The sequence below is a fragment of the Phaeodactylum tricornutum genome, chromosome 10, assembly GCF_000150955.2.
Source record: "Phaeodactylum tricornutum CCAP 1055/1 chromosome 10, whole genome shotgun sequence".
NCBI classification, from domain to species: domain Eukaryota; phylum Bacillariophyta; class Bacillariophyceae; order Surirellales; family Neidiaceae; genus Phaeodactylum; species Phaeodactylum tricornutum.
In genome coordinates this window covers 255,241-270,999 of record NC_011678.1, presented here as the reverse complement: position 1 = coordinate 270,999, position 15,759 = coordinate 255,241, and the positions used below count along the sequence as shown (strand labels likewise).

At 51.0% G+C, this 15,759-nt stretch overlaps 7 protein-coding genes across 7 annotated transcripts; 4 read left to right on the top strand and 3 right to left on the bottom strand.

Moving 5' to 3' along the window:
• Positions 1-153: 153 nt before the first annotated feature.
• PHATRDRAFT_46417 (predicted protein) lies at positions 154-1,938 on the bottom strand. Its single transcript, XM_002180754.1, has 2 exons — positions 1,668-1,938; positions 154-1,478 (listed from the first exon to the last, which is right to left on the bottom strand). Exons 1-2 carry the CDS (start codon positions 1,831-1,833, stop codon positions 196-198), a joined length of 1,449 nt encoding a protein of 482 aa, XP_002180790.1. The 5' UTR covers positions 1,834-1,938; the 3' UTR covers positions 154-195.
• A 322-nt stretch (positions 1,939-2,260) lies between these two features.
• On the top strand, positions 2,261-4,398 carry PHATRDRAFT_20787 (predicted protein). The gene is made up of 3 exons (XM_002180939.1): positions 2,261-2,378; positions 2,647-3,425; positions 3,657-4,398. The coding sequence occupies exons 1-3, from the start codon at positions 2,352-2,354 to the stop codon at positions 4,270-4,272; spliced, it is 1,422 nt and encodes a 473-aa protein (XP_002180975.1). The 5' UTR covers positions 2,261-2,351; the 3' UTR covers positions 4,273-4,398.
• A 13-nt stretch (positions 4,399-4,411) lies between these two features.
• PHATRDRAFT_36362 (predicted protein) lies at positions 4,412-5,380 on the bottom strand (the record flags this gene model as incomplete). Its single annotated transcript, XM_002180753.1, has 1 exon — positions 4,412-5,380. The coding sequence occupies one exon, from the start codon at positions 5,378-5,380 to the stop codon at positions 4,412-4,414; it is 969 nt and encodes a 322-aa protein (XP_002180789.1).
• A 479-nt stretch (positions 5,381-5,859) lies between these two features.
• PHATRDRAFT_46415 (predicted protein) lies at positions 5,860-6,958 on the top strand (the record flags this gene model as incomplete). Its single annotated transcript, XM_002180938.1, has 2 exons — positions 5,860-6,478; positions 6,630-6,958. Exons 1-2 carry the CDS (start codon positions 5,926-5,928, stop codon positions 6,956-6,958), a joined length of 882 nt encoding a protein of 293 aa, XP_002180974.1. The 5' UTR covers positions 5,860-5,925.
• A 936-nt stretch (positions 6,959-7,894) lies between these two features.
• Positions 7,895-8,941, top strand: PHATRDRAFT_54574 (predicted protein). The gene has a single exon (XM_002180937.1). The coding sequence runs from the start codon at positions 8,081-8,083 to the stop codon at positions 8,849-8,851; it is 771 nt and encodes a 256-aa protein (XP_002180973.1). The 5' UTR covers positions 7,895-8,080; the 3' UTR covers positions 8,852-8,941.
• An 871-nt stretch (positions 8,942-9,812) lies between these two features.
• On the bottom strand, positions 9,813-10,613 carry PHATRDRAFT_36359 (predicted protein; the record flags this gene model as incomplete). The annotated part of the gene is made up of 1 exon (XM_002180752.1): positions 9,813-10,613. One exon carries the CDS (start codon positions 10,611-10,613, stop codon positions 9,813-9,815), a length of 801 nt encoding a protein of 266 aa, XP_002180788.1.
• A 1,529-nt stretch (positions 10,614-12,142) lies between these two features.
• On the top strand, positions 12,143-13,207 carry PHATRDRAFT_36358 (predicted protein; the record flags this gene model as incomplete). The annotated part of the gene is made up of 1 exon (XM_002180936.1): positions 12,143-13,207. The coding sequence occupies one exon, from the start codon at positions 12,143-12,145 to the stop codon at positions 13,205-13,207; it is 1,065 nt and encodes a 354-aa protein (XP_002180972.1).
• Positions 13,208-15,759: the final 2,552 nt, after the last annotated feature.

The window sequence follows — 15,759 nt, the reverse complement described above, 5'->3', positions numbered from 1 at the left end:
TCGGTATCGATACTTATGGATGGTTTCCGATGGTCCGTTTCCTTCTCGAACACTTGACTGGGCGTTGTCTAGGAAACCGCTCGCTGCAACTACCAAGCATATTCTAGGCACAAGCCTCTCACAGCGATTTATAGCATACTTTCCATCCTCTATGTCAGCAAATTGGTTCTATCTAGTTACCTTGTCAAGCTGTTGCTATAAGTCGTCCCCGTCCGAGGTCAAAAAGTGATTTTTAACGTTCTGTCGTTTGGTTCGTTGCTTGGCCATGACTTGGTCGGCTATTTTGGATGCTTCACTCGTTTTGGAGAGCGTCAATCTCTTTTCCAGCTGTGACAAGCCGGCAAAATCGTTCAAAGCCGCTCCATTGGCTCCAAAGATGCTTTGCAACGTTGCGTTGGTCAGCAGTTGGATCTGGAAACCACCTTGCAAGCAGTGGCGAATAAAATTGAGTTGTATGATTTCCCGCCAGGTGTGCAGACTCAAACTACCACCGCGAAAGTTAATTATTTCTTCGGGAGCTTCGTCGTCCACAATGGTCGCCACGAATTCACGAAAGGTTGCGCGCTGCTCTTTTTTGGCTTTTTTGCTCATGTGGTGTCCTGATTCCATGGACAAGGTCGCCACGAGCTGTTTGACTTCATCCATGAGGACTTCGAATTCGGATCCGTCCCAGGATCCACGACGATACCGCCGGGCCGTGGAGTTTTCCGCGGTCTCCTCGTCCACGCCCAGATTCAGTCTAGCTTCGTGAATGAGAGACAGACACTCACCAGCGGCCGAACGCAATTCCATCGACGTGGTTTCCAGGCAGGCTTTCAGCAAACTCAACAAATCCAACCCCCGTCCCAGCTGTACGTCATCCTGCCCGGCCAAGTAGTAATCGGCGACGGTGGTAGCCAGCAGCGCCCAACAATCCAAGGCAGTCGCTCGGAGTGCCACCGGCACCGTTTCGTTCCGGTACGTTTCGTTGGCGATCGCCTGACACACATCCATGAGCGCTTCGGACGTTTCTGTATCACTGGTATTGATAAACGCGGACATGGAGCAGGCTCGCAAAGCCGCCATCCGTACCGCGGTAGCCTTGGTGGCACCGTGAACAACCCGCCGCAAATCCCGTTCGATCGATTCGTGCCACTCGTCTTGGTCTTCTCCCAAAAGCACGGATGCGGCTTCCAGTACCCGACAGGCGGCGTACCGTTCCGCCGGTGCTCCGCCCCGCAGCGCACTCCGACACGCCCGGACTAGCGTGCTGGATGCGTGCCGGACGGTCTCCACGCCACCGGTTCCGGTCGCGGACTGCGTGAGGGCTTGAAACACGCGTCGGAGGATGGCTTCCTTCCGGGACGAGCGGGTTTCGGAGGACCACGTGTCGAGACCGAGTAGAGACTCGCGCAAACGTGCGTGGCGGGCGGCAGACGCCGCCACCGCCGCGTCGCGGTGTTCCGTGCCGTCGTTCCGACCCGTGTCCGTGACAGTGTCTGCTAATCGGGAGCAACATATGTACACACACACACATGCGTGTTTGTTGGTAAGTGAGCAATCTAAGTTGGGTTCGTTTGCATACACGTGTCGGTGTAGACGCACCCAGACTGGGGGGAAGACTAGCCATGGAACGACGACAACGACGTCCGACCCCGAATCAAACACCGCCACAAGGTACTACCCACCTGATTCGGAGAAATCTTCGTCGAACCCGAAACTAACGTCGGTCGCCACGGAATCGGCAATGGTGTGATCTTCGGGTAGGAATTCTTCGGGTGCGTCGTCGGGATCGTCCACGGATGCACCAATACCACCCTTGGGGCGTCTCTGGGATCGCGACTTGCGGGCCATGGTAAGAGTGACCAAGAGACTTTGGTACAGCACAATAGGAAACGTACACCACCCGAGTATGGAAAGTTGTGGGGGAATAGGACCAGGTTGACTGTGAATGGTTGATTGATTGGTTCGATGGGACGCAGAATGGCTCTAGTAGAGAGAACAGTAGATACCCTATCCTTTGGAGGGATATTGATAGACCTTGGATGGATCGTGTCGTCTGTCCTACGATCGAAAGGGGGCGTCGGACCTTCTCATTTCTAGACACCCGGATTGTGACGTTGGCTGCGCACTGCATGCCTCACGGGCGGCGAAGCTCTCGCGGAACGCACCCACCGGTCGTCGGCTTCCATTGGCTGAACGGTACCACACATGTTTCCAGACGGATCCCTGCCCGACTCTACCCCGCCGCAGTGTCTCGGTACCTACATACAACAAGACTCGCCAGTCGAACTAAATACCTTCCATCCTTCTGGATTGTGTGAGAGTGTGTATTAGCGCCCCGTCGCCTCGCATTGCACCTATATCCATCCATGGCTCTTCGTCTTTCTCTTTCCAAGGTACGTAGACGCTAAATTCCGAATGTATGGGTGGGATGTTGCGGTGGGCAACACAACGTCGTGTGCCGGCAGCGACATGGCAACCGACACACGCGGTGCTCCCCCTATCTTGTTGCTGTGGTTGTGTGATTGTGTAATGATTCCATCAAAGTTGCTGGTTCAGTGTCAAATGATTCCGTGTTGTACAAATTTGTGGAATCACACACGAATGGTGTTTGAAAGTCTCTCACTCGCGTTTCCGTTGCCCCACCATTTTTCGTTGCGACAGTGGAGTCGTCCGACGGCTCGCGCATCGTCGCGATGTGCCTTATCCACCGCCACGGCCGCCTTTCCGGATTACGTCTTGCGGGCGCCGACGACGGACGTCACGACGTTGGATTCGGGATTGCGCGTGGCGTCCGAAACGGTGCAAGGGTCGGAAACGGCCACGGTGGGCGTCTGGATCGACGCCGGGTCGCGCTACGAAACGGCCCGGAACAACGGCGTCGCCCACTTTCTCGAACATTTGGCCTTTAAAGGGACGGAACAACGGACCCAGCCGCAACTCGAACTCGAAATCGAAAATATGGGGGGACACCTCAACGCCTACACCTCGCGCGAACAGACCGTGTACTTTGCCAAGGTCTTTAAGGATGACGTCGGGAAAGCCGTCGAGATTCTTTCCGATATCCTCTTGCACTCCAAGTTGGACGAGGCCGCCATTGACCGGGAACGCGACGTCATTCTCCGCGAAATGGCCGAAGTCAACAAGCAACAGGAAGAATTGGTGCTCGATCATTTGCACGCCACCGCCTTTCAGGGAACCGGACTCGGACGTACCATTCTCGGTCCGGAAGAGAACATCCGCTCCCTTTCGCGTACCGACCTCGTTGATTACATTCAGCAACACTACACCGCGCCCCGGATGGTCATTGCCGGAGCCGGAGCCATTGATCACGATCAGCTTTGCGGACTCGCGAGTCAGCACTTTGGTGAATTGCCCACCGCACCCAAGGATGGACTCGAACTCGCCATGGAACCAGCCATCTTTACCGGATCGGATTATCTGTAAGTTACCCATCGCGATTGTAGTTGTAGCTGCAGTTGTCGTGGCTATGACGTTGTGTCCTTGTGCCGTGGATGGTTCGGACGATGATTTCGTTCTTGTGCCGGGGGACACGTTCCGTCTCGGGGAGGGTTTCTTTTTTCGCGCGCTCGTCACTGTTTTTTAGATTATCCACTCCACCTACTCAATCTCACTCACCCACGTGTACCTCGCCGTTTCGCTCCCCTTTCCAGCGTCAAGTTTAACTCGGACGACACGGCCCATATTGCCATTGCCTTTGAAGCCGCTTCGTGGACTTCCGAATACGCTTTCCCCCTCATGCTCATGCAAATCATGCTCGGATCCTACAACCGCACTCAGGGACTCGGACGCAACCATGCTTCTCGCCTCTGCCAAGAAGTGGCCGAACACGAACTCGCACATTCGGTCAGCGCCTTTAACACGTGCTACAAGGATATCGGTCTCTTTGGCGTCTACATGGTCGCCCCCGACAAAAAGGTCGACGACCTCATGTGGCACGTCATGAACAATCTCGTCCGCTTGGTCCACACACCGTCGGAAGAAGAAGTCGAACGCGCCAAGCTCAACCTCAAGGCTATTATGCTCATGGGGCTGGACGGACACGCCAACGTGGCCGAAGACATTGGCCGCCAATTGCTCACGTACGGACGCCGCATGACGCCGGCCGAGATCTTTTCGCGTATCGACGCCGTCACCAAGGACGATATTCGAGCAACGGCGGCCAAATTCATCAACGACCAAGATCACGCCCTCGCGGCCGTCGGAGGAATCCATGAACTGCCCGACTATACTTGGGTCCGCCGCCATTCCTACTGGCTGCGTTACTAGACACACACACGCACACACACGTGTGTTGGTGGAGTCGGCGGGACAGAATAGTGGCGAAAAACGCGAGCGAGGATCGTCGCTATTATACATGGTAACGAGAAAGTAAAGACCAAAAAAAGACCTTTGCACGCGGTATTCGTTACATTAGAGTGTCCGTCGGTACCGTGCCCAAAATATCGTTCACCGCCACCGTCCAGGACGTCGTCGGAGTGTTCCAGAGCACGTTGCTACTGAGAATAATCTCGTCCAGTTCGTCCTTGATTTGAGCGCCGCGTTCACTAATGGCCCCACCAATAAAGCTCACGTAAAAGGCCGCACCGACGATCAGAAAGGCGAGGGGAAAGGTAATACTGGGTCGCAGAAACCAGGGCGCCCGTTCTCCCGTTTCTCCCTCGAAGAGACCAAAAAAGTAAAAGTTCCGTGCCTTGGCAATCCAATATTCGAGTCCTTCCAACTCAACGACTTCACCACGGGCGGCTTGGCGCGCTTCAAAGGCGGCGGAAATCTCGGACGCGGTCCGTGGCGTGGTATCCGCCATGGCGAGGGTATCGAAATCGATATTGGTCGTGGCGGGTTGAACGTCGAGGACGTTTAAATCGAGTTCGAGGACGGCGTTGGGCGGGACGACGGGGACTACTCCCTGGGCGCCGTACCCGAGCTGCGGATCAGTAATCCGCACGATACTGCGCTCACCCACCCGCATACTCCGCAAGGCCTTTTCCCAACCCACAATCATGGAACCGTCGCCGACGACGACTTTTTGGGATAAGGCGCGTGCGAAGGGAACCGTCGTCGAATCGTCTTCCGGAATTATATAACAACTGTACTTGATGGTGGCAATGTCACCGAGATTGACGCGTTGGCCTTGCCCGGGTTGTACGACTGTTTTGAGGAGACCTTCCGGTAACGTCTCGGTAGCCGTTGTGGCGGAGAATCGTGCCGTGGTGGGGACGCGATCGAAACTACGGGATTGCCAATAGCGGTGGATTGGCGATTGTGTGGTGGGGATCGGCGAGTGGAATCCGTGTGTGAGAGAAGTTAGTGGTAGAAGAAGTAGTAGAAGTAACAGACCCTCCATTCCGACCTCAAGGAAAAAGGTGCATCGCATGGTGAGCAGTAGTTGTTTGGAAGGAAGGAAGTAAGCGAGGCAAAGGGTACTCTTCTAACGATACGCAACGAGTCTCTGGATTTATCGGTAACGGGGGTGGGTCTTTAGAGAAAAGCGCAGCTACGACACGAAAATACAAGGATATGACTGTGCGTGTATACACAAAGGGTTGTCCCCATTTCTCCCTCGCTCATGGTCGTCCGATGCGCAGCGCTCGATCTTCCGGGCCTTCTCACTTGTCCGTCTTCCAGGTTGAACCTTCGGAAACATAACCCGGAAAAATAACGAAGTGACGTAGCTACGACACAAACACGAAACCGGACAGCACAGTTCTTCCGTCTGTCCCTCCACCAACGTCAGAAACACACGATTCTCGCAATAGACAATAAGCGGAAGCGACTCTTCCGAGATGGAAATAGTCGGTGGTACCGTTGATGCCGTTGGTTGTTGCTCGTTGGAACTATATCTGCAGGTATTGATTTGTACCAGTGTAATCCTGGCTAGCTACTGGACTGGTCTGGATTGGTCCCAATTTCCATCCAAGGATGCCTCCATATAATGGTCTACTCGTATCATTAGTGCTCTCTTGCTTGTTGCTCTGGTCCAGCATCTGGACCACCCAGGCTTTTTCTTCGGTCAATCGACGGTTCCATTGTCGAGCGCTCGGTCCACTGCCTCGGGTTCTCTTTGTCAAATACTCACAGTCCGTACGGGACTCTATTCTAGTAACATCACCATGGGCAATCACACACTCCTCACCAGCAACAACAACAACTGCGTTGTTTTCGTTCAAGCCCGCCGCGGTGCCCTTGATGGACGCGGGCAAGGCGCTGGCGCGTTCCGGAGAAGTCCTGATCGAGTGGACGACGGCGGTGGATTTGTACGGCGGGGCTCTGTCGGCTGCCGGTGCACAACTGCGCAATGCCGGTGATTCCGTCGCGCAAGCCGCCGCCTCGTGTCGCTTCAAAACCGGTACCGAACTCGTCTGCGACGAACTCCGCGAAGCCGGCACCTGTCTCACGGAAGGTGTCGGGAAAATGCAACAAGCCGCCGCCGAAGCACGAGTGGACGAATGGGAAACACTGGCGGATAAAGTTGGTACGTGGAAGGGATCTAGAAAAAAAATGGGGACTGGTGTATATTCATTCCGCACGATATTCTGACCGTTTGTAATGTAAACGGGTCGTTCTGCTTTCCACTTTCTGGATGGGACTCGTCTTTTGAACACTTCGTCGTAATTTGCTGTCAGAGGAGGCCACTGTTTATTTCGAAACGTGCGGGACACGTTTGGAGGCGGCGGGTGCTGCTATTATGCAACGACAGTCCGTGGAAGCAGTTGGCGTCCACCTAGTGGCGGCAGGAACATGTCTGGAAGGACTGTCTCTGTTTTTGAAGTCTCTCGTAGACGAAAGTGATAAGAAGCTCCAGCATGAAGAAGCGCAAGCGGCAGCGGAACTGGCCGGGCAGCGTATGGCCTACGCGGCCGAAACCATGATTCAGTCCGGCAACAATCTGCAAGGGATCCAACCCAAGGCTACCGCGAAAAATTGGCTCAAAGGTGGTGGTGGTGGTGGGTAGGGTACGATTGTTGTCCGCCTCACCGTAGCCTCTTTGCCTCGTCCTTAACGCGTGCTCGTACGCTAACGAGCAATTTGATTGTATCAGTACCAATACAGGAGATTCTTGTAGTGGTGGTTGGTTGCGAACAGTCTAGTAGGATCACGGGACGGAAACGGCATGGAGTATCGTCTCGACCCAGACAAACATCTCTCGCGTCAGTGCGTTAGTTGTCCCTAATTACTAATAGGGAACTTCTCGGACGTTAGTCGCAGTGCAGATTCCAAAACGATCCAAAGTCATTCATCCTTTTCAAAGCACGTACAAATGCAGCCTTGCATCGACTTTGTAGCCGAAATTTTTTCATAGGGTTTTGTCAAAAGGCCCATGGTGCGAGATAGCATTTGGTGGGATTGCAAAGGTTGACTGATGAAAAGGCCCATCCGAGAAACGAGTCCTGTGTCTTCGAGAGTTCACGACTTCTCCCAAAAACAAGAATCAGTAAGGAGACAAACCCATCGCGCCTCATTATTATGCTAAACCTACATTTATCTTATATGCAGTAAGTATTCGTTCCAAATTCTGACGACGCAAATTGTCAGTTTCAAGGCGATGCATTGCTTAGGCTATGCAAGATCTGAAGCAAACAATAATTTGTAAGAAACTAAATTCCACAAGTACATAAGATAAATGCAATTTGCCCCTCTCTTTCAATAACAAAATGACTCTTGCTGTCCAACCATGTAAATGAGTTTTTACTCAAGCGTTAATAAATAATGCTGTTTTGGATGGCTTTCCTTTTCCTCTATTTCTGTAGGAAGTAGGGAATCTGTGCAGTTTAGAAGTCATTTGTGTGAAAATGTATAAGTAAGGAGGGGCTGTGCAGTATTCAAACTGGACAGCCACCAGGTTGTGGGAGCGCCTCTTTTTGTATAGAGCACATGTAGTTCCATCCGTTCTTCGAAGGAAGGGGCCCATTTGTACGTGAGGACCTCTCCTACTTGCGAGAAAGCATTGGAGCTGTGCCTTTCTTGCTTCAAGGAAGTTCACAGTTTCTATAAACTGAAGCGTGTCCTGGTGATCGAAAAAATACCAAGTAGCGACAATAATCCACAACACGACAACATCCTGTCAGAATTTCTCATGATGAGCCGAATCGAATCCCGAGCCTTGGAACGAACAAGCTCTTTTGATACTTCGTACAAGATGGTAATGAAGAAGACACAGCAGTCGACTTCGTTTCGACGACTTAGTGGGACGACACGGAAGGGCGCATCGTCTCTCAGCCTGGGTCTTAATCTGGATCGACTTCAGGTAGTACTTCGATCTGTAGTGGCAAAATACACGGACGATGAGGACTTGGCGAGCATGGCCATCTCTGAATGCGACGCGATTACTCACCGAAGCCGGCAGGATCGAATACTCAGAAATGATGATCTATATAATATCATGAATGTGCTGGAAGCATTTTTGAGTTCTTCTTCTACACTTCCTGCTCTTGTTGTTTTTGAAGTCCATTCATTGATAGGACTGCTGAGTGCTGAACAAAAGAAGTACTCATCTGCGATTCAATCCTACATGAAGGCGCTCTGGATGGCTGCGTCCGCGGACAATATTCCGGAGGAAGAGCTAGCCGTCACTTTACACCGGCTAGGTAAGGCCTATGGTGAGCTGGCCAATCATCTAGAAGCGAAGAATTTGTTGGAAAAAGCCTTGAAGGTGTATGAAAAAGTCAATGTTCGCAAGGATCACCCTTGCGTGGTGGACGCTAGATCGGCAACGGCGCACTATGCCTCTAAGTACAGGGTTTCGGAAGCGTCTTGGTGCAGTCTTCCGTTCCGACGAGCTTCCCAGAAGCTGTGTTCTGTCGACGAAGAAAGAGAATCTCATTTGGGACGGAGAGAATCCCTTTAGACGCTTGGATCGGCAATTTACTTAGCTATCCATCTAGTGTGAGCTCATCTTTGTAAATGTGATCCTACTTTAGCATTTGGACCTCTGTTCAATACTCTACTATGCCTATTTATTGATGAAAGTAGGATGTGACCTTTCTTAGAAAGATGAACGTCATAAAAGGATTTTCGTGCGTCCATGTCCTACGAATTAAGCGGGGCCGATTCCAGACCTGCATGGTTACCGGGTAGCATTCCTTCCTGCATACAGCAAACCTGATCTCGATGAAAACACTTCGTGATCTATTCCAGAACTGGCATTCAGGTGTTTAGTAGTTACACTTTCTGACGGAGACTTGTACTTGTCTGCTCAGTTACCCAAGGGCGCATGTGCGGATATCGTTCACGATGCGAGGTTATGTCGTGTGTTGTACGGTTGACCAGAAAGTTACACTAGCTATCTAATCCGAGGTCTGCATGGTCAACGGGTCGTATGGCAATTTGTGACAGTGTATCCTGCATACAGCAGCTATTTCCTCGTTTATATCTCTTAGTTAAGGCTGCTTCGGTGAATACTACTACTTACAGCACAAAAGAAGCGTGCACGGGCAGGCGTTTTTTACTAATATTGACCGATGCGGACCTGTAGCTATGCGTTCATTCATCCGATTACTTACATGAAGTGGCTTTGTCGATACCGTACTTGGATGTATTCGCTGAAACTACTTTGTGGGCGAAAACCGAACGCATACCAGTTGAAGTTGGCAAGCATCTCATTGCCTCGTACTAACATAAACCACAGCTATATTAGACAAGATTAAATCCATTTAGAGCGCCAGCAAAAATGCTTCTACATCCAATTTGAAATGGTCCTTTGCTGTTAAACGTGGCTCTTCAGGAGCGTTATACGCCAGCGCCTGCAAACTTCAAAGCGCTGCTCCATTGGAAGTTCAATGGACCAAGTTTCTTTTTGAACAAATGAGTTATTTAATCGTCGGGGACGCTTCCACTATCCGTGCCCCGAACCTTCTTTTCCGTTGCGCATACCATTCGAGAGCATCATCCAGTGCCGTCTCGTCAAAATCGGGCCAGAGGACGGTGGTAAAGTAGAGCTCGGCATAGGCCGCATTCCAAAGCAAAAAGTTGGAAAGACGAGACTCCCCACTGGTTCTGACAATCAGGTCGGGATCTGGTATTCCCACCGTGCTCAAAAAGGAGCAGAAAGCATCTTCGTCGATATCTGCGATAGTAAATTCGGTGTTGGCATCGTCCACCGCTTCTACGAGCCGTCGGCTGGCATTCAAAATATCTTGGCGGCCGCCGTAGTTCAGAGCGACACAAAGCGTGAACTTGTCTTCGCCGTCCTTCCTAGCAGTGTCCTGTTCCAACTTACGAAGCAACGTAGTAAGTCCTTTCGGAAGTCGCTTATCATCCAAATCACCCAACAGTCGAACACAAACATTCTCTTCGAGGGCTCGGTTGTAAAACCGCCGGGCCGTAGTTTCCATGACGTTCAAAATGTCGCGGACTTCGTGTGCTGGTCGTTTCCAGTTTTCCGTCGAAAATCCATACATAGTACAGTATTGAACTCGTCGATCTCGTAAACCATCCAGTACGTGGATGAGGCGATCGGCTCCGGCGATGTGTCCGGCCGACGAGGGCAGGTTGTGAGCCGCGGCCCAACGTGAGTTGCCGTCACAAACAAATGCCACGTGCCGTGGAAGATTGACCGGGGATCCGCTTTCGTTGGTATTTCCGTTCGGATGTGCTCGATTTCGACGCATACGTCGAAATTCGACGTTCGTTGCAAAAGGAAGGCGCCATCGGCACGCAGGCGCCAGGACATGAAAGGGGCTTCTCGTTGGTGACGGTACGAAGGCTGATGCTTGTTCCTTTTGGAAGATTGTGAAAAGGAGGAGCGACGCTAGGCCTATGATCATCCGAGAGTGAGAGAAGGATGTACTTGTTGATATCCTTCGCCTCCGTCGGCCCTGATGATGTCCGACAGGCGCCTCATCGAAAACACGTGTCACTAGTCTCGATTCTTCTTCCGCAAGTGTTCCCAATGAAGCGACATTTCTGTCAGCAGGACGCTTCCTTCCTCCCAGCAAAGTCTCGATCTTAAGCATCATCTATAATTTGGGACGGTGCAACGGGGTTATCGCGAAGAGTGAAATTGCAAAGCGGTCTCCACCATGGTACAAAACATCCTTTCGTATGATTCTTACTCGTGAATTCTCTCATCCTCTGCCATACTACCAATTTTTCTAGTATTTTGTTATCAACAAAAAGTAGATTATATACTATCTAATGAGCCCTACAGTCAGTCTGAAATTGGTAGCCCCTTTAGCTCAGTAGGTAGAGCGTTCGTCTCATAACCAAAAGAAAGACAGCGAAAGGTCGGCAGTTCGATCCTGTCAGGGGGCACCATTCTTTTTGATTCCGGCCGCACACTTTGTGGACTTTCAGCAACGTTCTTGTATTGTATTTTGTTTGGATTTTAGGAACTAACTGTAAAGAAGAATTTGATCTATAGCTCTTATTGGCCTTTGTCGCTATCAGAGCTACTAGACTGTACAATGGACATCACGATTGTTTTGACAGCGAGCTCCAGATTGCATAGGTAGATATATGCTTTCACAAATTTAAGTTTAAATATAATTTACATTTAAATCTACTGATCTGCATCAGCGTTTTCATGTGGAAGCCGGCACCCTGACTCACAAAGTTCGCGTATGATCGGATCGGTGCGTGACGACAACGTCAGAGCCCCCCCCCCCCCCCCCTCCCCTCCAACCTCCACTTCTGGGGCCTTTTCTGTCTGACCATGACGACGGGCAGGGGGTCGATAGACTCGTCGTCAGTGACGACACTCGATCTCCGATAGGTGGTTTCAGTCAATGAAAGCTTTGAATTTGTTACCATGAGCGCGGGCAGAATCAAGTCGAGCGGTAGCGGTCATCGGAAAAGCCGCGCTGAGCGATTAAGAGGCAATTTGTTCGTGGACCTGCAGAAACAACGAACCAACACAATGCTGTCTTCGCTCTACTGCGTGCTGCTTTGCCTTGTTAGTACGCATTTGTTATGGGGTAGAGTTGACGCGTTCGTCGTGCCACACAAACACAAAACACGACTTTATATAAGAATACAATTGGTGCCAGATGCGCGAAACAGCTTTACGCTCGTGCCTTGTCGAAGGTTTATCACTTCGCACGTAGTTTTCCGAAAGTGGAACTGCGTGGAAAGCTCATACACGGGTGCTTCCCCGTCATATCATCGGCAGCCATTTCAGCGAAGAGTGGTTACTCTCTGGATGGGAAAAGGTGACGGCAAGAGCAAAAAGCGCAAAAAGAAAACGACTCCCACATCGACGTCCGGTGACACCGACAGCTCGAGGGCACCCGCCCACAACCCCGAACCCCTCCGCGTCACCAATAATATCAACGTCCCCGTGCGTCACCAAATCCGCATGGCGCAACTCAACAAACAAGCTTCGCGCCAGTCCAGTCCGGGCTTTCGACAAACGCGTGTCCAGCGCACTGCCTACCGACGATCCTGGGACGAGGAAGAAATTGTACAAAAAGCCGAAGAACGTCGGCGCAAAGGTCAGGATCCCAATTGGGACGTGATTTTGAACCGGACTTCCACCGCTCCGCTTGTCATTGTCGATGGCTACAACGTCATATACAAATGGTCGAGATTGAAAAAACACATGGTCAAGGGGGATCCGCAAAAGGCCCGTCAACTATTGACGGACGATTTGGAAAATTTGCGATCGCTCAAGGGCTGGCGGATAGAGTGCGTCTTTGACGGTACTAGACGCTCTACGGTTGGACCGCTTGGTCATGGACCGGGCAACAGCAATACGCCGACGGGAATGGACAAGATCACCCGGGCATCCGTTTCCAAGCACGGAGTCCGTGTAGTCTTTACCGGCGTAGGTATTGAGGCCGACAGCTATATCGAATCGCGATGCGCCCGCGCCAAGAATTTGACACATGGCGAATTGACGGGCTCTTTCATTGTTGCCACAGATGACGCCATGATTCGCCTGGCGGGGCAGAATGCCGGGGCCTTGTGCATGAGTACGGATCGTTTCGTAAGCGAGCTGAAGGCCGTCAAGAAGGCTGTGGAATATCGTGTAGAGGCAGCCATAGCCAAGGCTAACGGACACGCCATTCGCCCGAAAAGTTTACGCGGCAACAATCTACATAGATTTGGTCGTCGTTCGGTATTGATTGAAGATAAACGGAATCGTACCAAGGTGGTCAAGCCGGAAGCAGTGTACGAATTGGATATAGATATCGAAGTGGAAGAGGACGAGAACGGGATACCTTGGTGGGCCAAAGCACCCAATCAGACGAACCCATACAGATGACGCATATGCGAAAAATGCGGCAAAATAGAACATAACAGTTCGATTTTCTGTTTTTTTTAGCAGGTGTGCTTTTTTTATAAACGTATCAATACCAGTGGAGGGCCGGCCAAACTGTCAGAAAGCTCTGTTGTATAATGTGGCGCATCCAACTTCACTTGCCTAAGCCAAACATGCTCATGAAACCGCCTCCGGAGTTTTTTACCTCTCCGCATGGCTTGCCTTGTTTCCAGTTTGGACACCGATCTGCTTCGGACACACCCGAGAGTGCACTTTCAATATGCATTCCACATCCACCCCACGATAACTTTCCGCAAGAACCGCACTTTTTTTGATAGCACATGACAATGCTTTGTCTTCTTTACCTGATGAATGCACTCGATTTGAAGTGAGCAAGTGAGCACTTTGTGGTTCCTGAAAGTTGCTTTTTGTTCACAAACGCAGTAGGGAAATTCCGCTCTCGCAGGCCTTTTTTTGCCCCGAGTTTTTATGATTGACGAAAAGTATCTCCGACATTCCGCTCATATTTGACCCAATGAAAACGCTTAAAAAATGAATATGCGTTGACTGTGACTTGCGAGTTTACAACCTAGTAGGTTACTGCTAGCCACAAGAGTAGAGAAAGCGGCGAAAGAAGCAGCTAACCGTAGAAAGATGAAGGAAAATGACACGAAATACAACTTCCTCATCCAATCTGCAACGGTGACAGCCTTCCCTTTCTTCGACCACGCGGCTCTCTGTAAGAGCATTGTAGTCAAACCTTTTCCAAAACTTGAAAAACCAGGAAAATTGAATTCGATTAGAGTACATCTCTACTTGATAATTGTCTCATTTTGTGAAAGAAATCTAGCACTTATAGTTAGTCGCAAAATCAGTAGTATGTACAAGACCGAGCTCATTGAAAAGTTACAAAACTCTTCCAGCGCTTAAATTCTCGAATTTTGATAACGCGCCAGAAACTGTTCGGCTCACTTTACATTTTTTGGACTAGGGGCTTGATCAACTCTGGAGAGGAACGGGCCGTCCCCTCTTCGCCCGTGATTGCATCCTGCCCATTGTCAATAGACTCCGCCGTGGTACCAGATGCGTGCGAAACAGTCAGTTTATAAATACTTTGCTGGTCCAGATTCTCGTCGAGCAGGACTGTTGACCGAGGCCCCAACGTCACATCCACTGCCGGGAAAGTGGGTGTCTTCGGGCTTTTGTCAATTGACGTACTAGAATCGGACGAGCTTCCACCGCTACTGCTGGTGCTGGTCGAATCCTCAGCGTCATCGTTTTCGTCTGAAGTGAAGCCTCTATCGTCTTTGTCGACTGCCCACGCCTGGACCTCAATAGAGGCTAAATCAAGCCCAACCAGCTCACGCAAGCGCGTCTCCGAAACGACTTGATCCAGCTTAACCGCAACGTCTCGCAGCCTTTCCTGCATGGAAGTTGCTTCCCTTTGCAACCACGTTAGATACGGATCAAGGAACAGTTTGTTTCCCAAATAGTACATTTCGCTTTTGTCCAAAATTGTCCTCGTTTGCAGGAGACATCGAAGCACGCAGCGCACACCTCGTCGTAGAATTATCGCGACTTGCTTCCATACATGGACACTAAAAGTGATGTTGCGCAGATATGGGTATACGAGCGTTCGTCGTACGCTGGTCGCGACAACGCGAGACAAAACGCTTGTCCAAGCGTGATCGCGTACAGCGCTCTGCCAATCCTCCAGCCACGCCAAGCTTGCACTGAGTATTGTGATTGTCCATGCTGATTCAACCGTAGGATCGCCATCCGTCAGCAGATGATCATATGCGTAAGCGTAGAGAATGTCTAGCAGGCCCAGGAACAAGATGTCTTGTTGTTCCGATGAAATATATGGTGGCAAAAGTGGGTAGGGAATTGAGGATAGCAGAAGCTGTTCATCCGTGGAAAAGGAACAGCGTTCACTTCTACCTGCGACACCCGTTGAATCGTCACTCTTGTCACCGTGAGAGATTGGCTCAACCGTTAGGTTTGCCATTTGATTCGGTAGCGAATCGACGTCGTCCGTTGGCGCCAGCCAATGGGTTTGCATGCCCATTGCACACTGATATATGTAGTCATCTGCAATGTCGAGATCCTGCAGATAGCGTTCCTCCGAGAATTTTTCCTGCTCTACCAGAAGGCGCTTGTTCCGCCTTGCTTCTCTTACGGTACCTTCATCGCGCTCCCAAACGGCATTGGCACCTGCTTCTTGCCACGGTAGTTCCAACATTTCCTTGGCCAGTCCATCCCGAGCCAAATCAGTAAAAACTCCGTGAAACATTCGTGCAAAGCCGTACCCAAGCGGTACGGTCACTGTGCGTTCCGGGACATCCAAAACTTCCTGACTATCGTTGTCCATCAGTTCTTCTCGAAAATCTCGCAGGCCGCCGCCATTCTCCGGTATGGCTTCCTTTAGCCACCGAGAAGTGGTGGTTTTCCTTTTGGGAACCAGCTTGCCGATTAGGTCGAGATTATCCCAATGCACCCGCGGTCTCTTCTTGCGTAGCTTCAGTTGAATGGTGCCATCGGAGATGGCTGGTAAA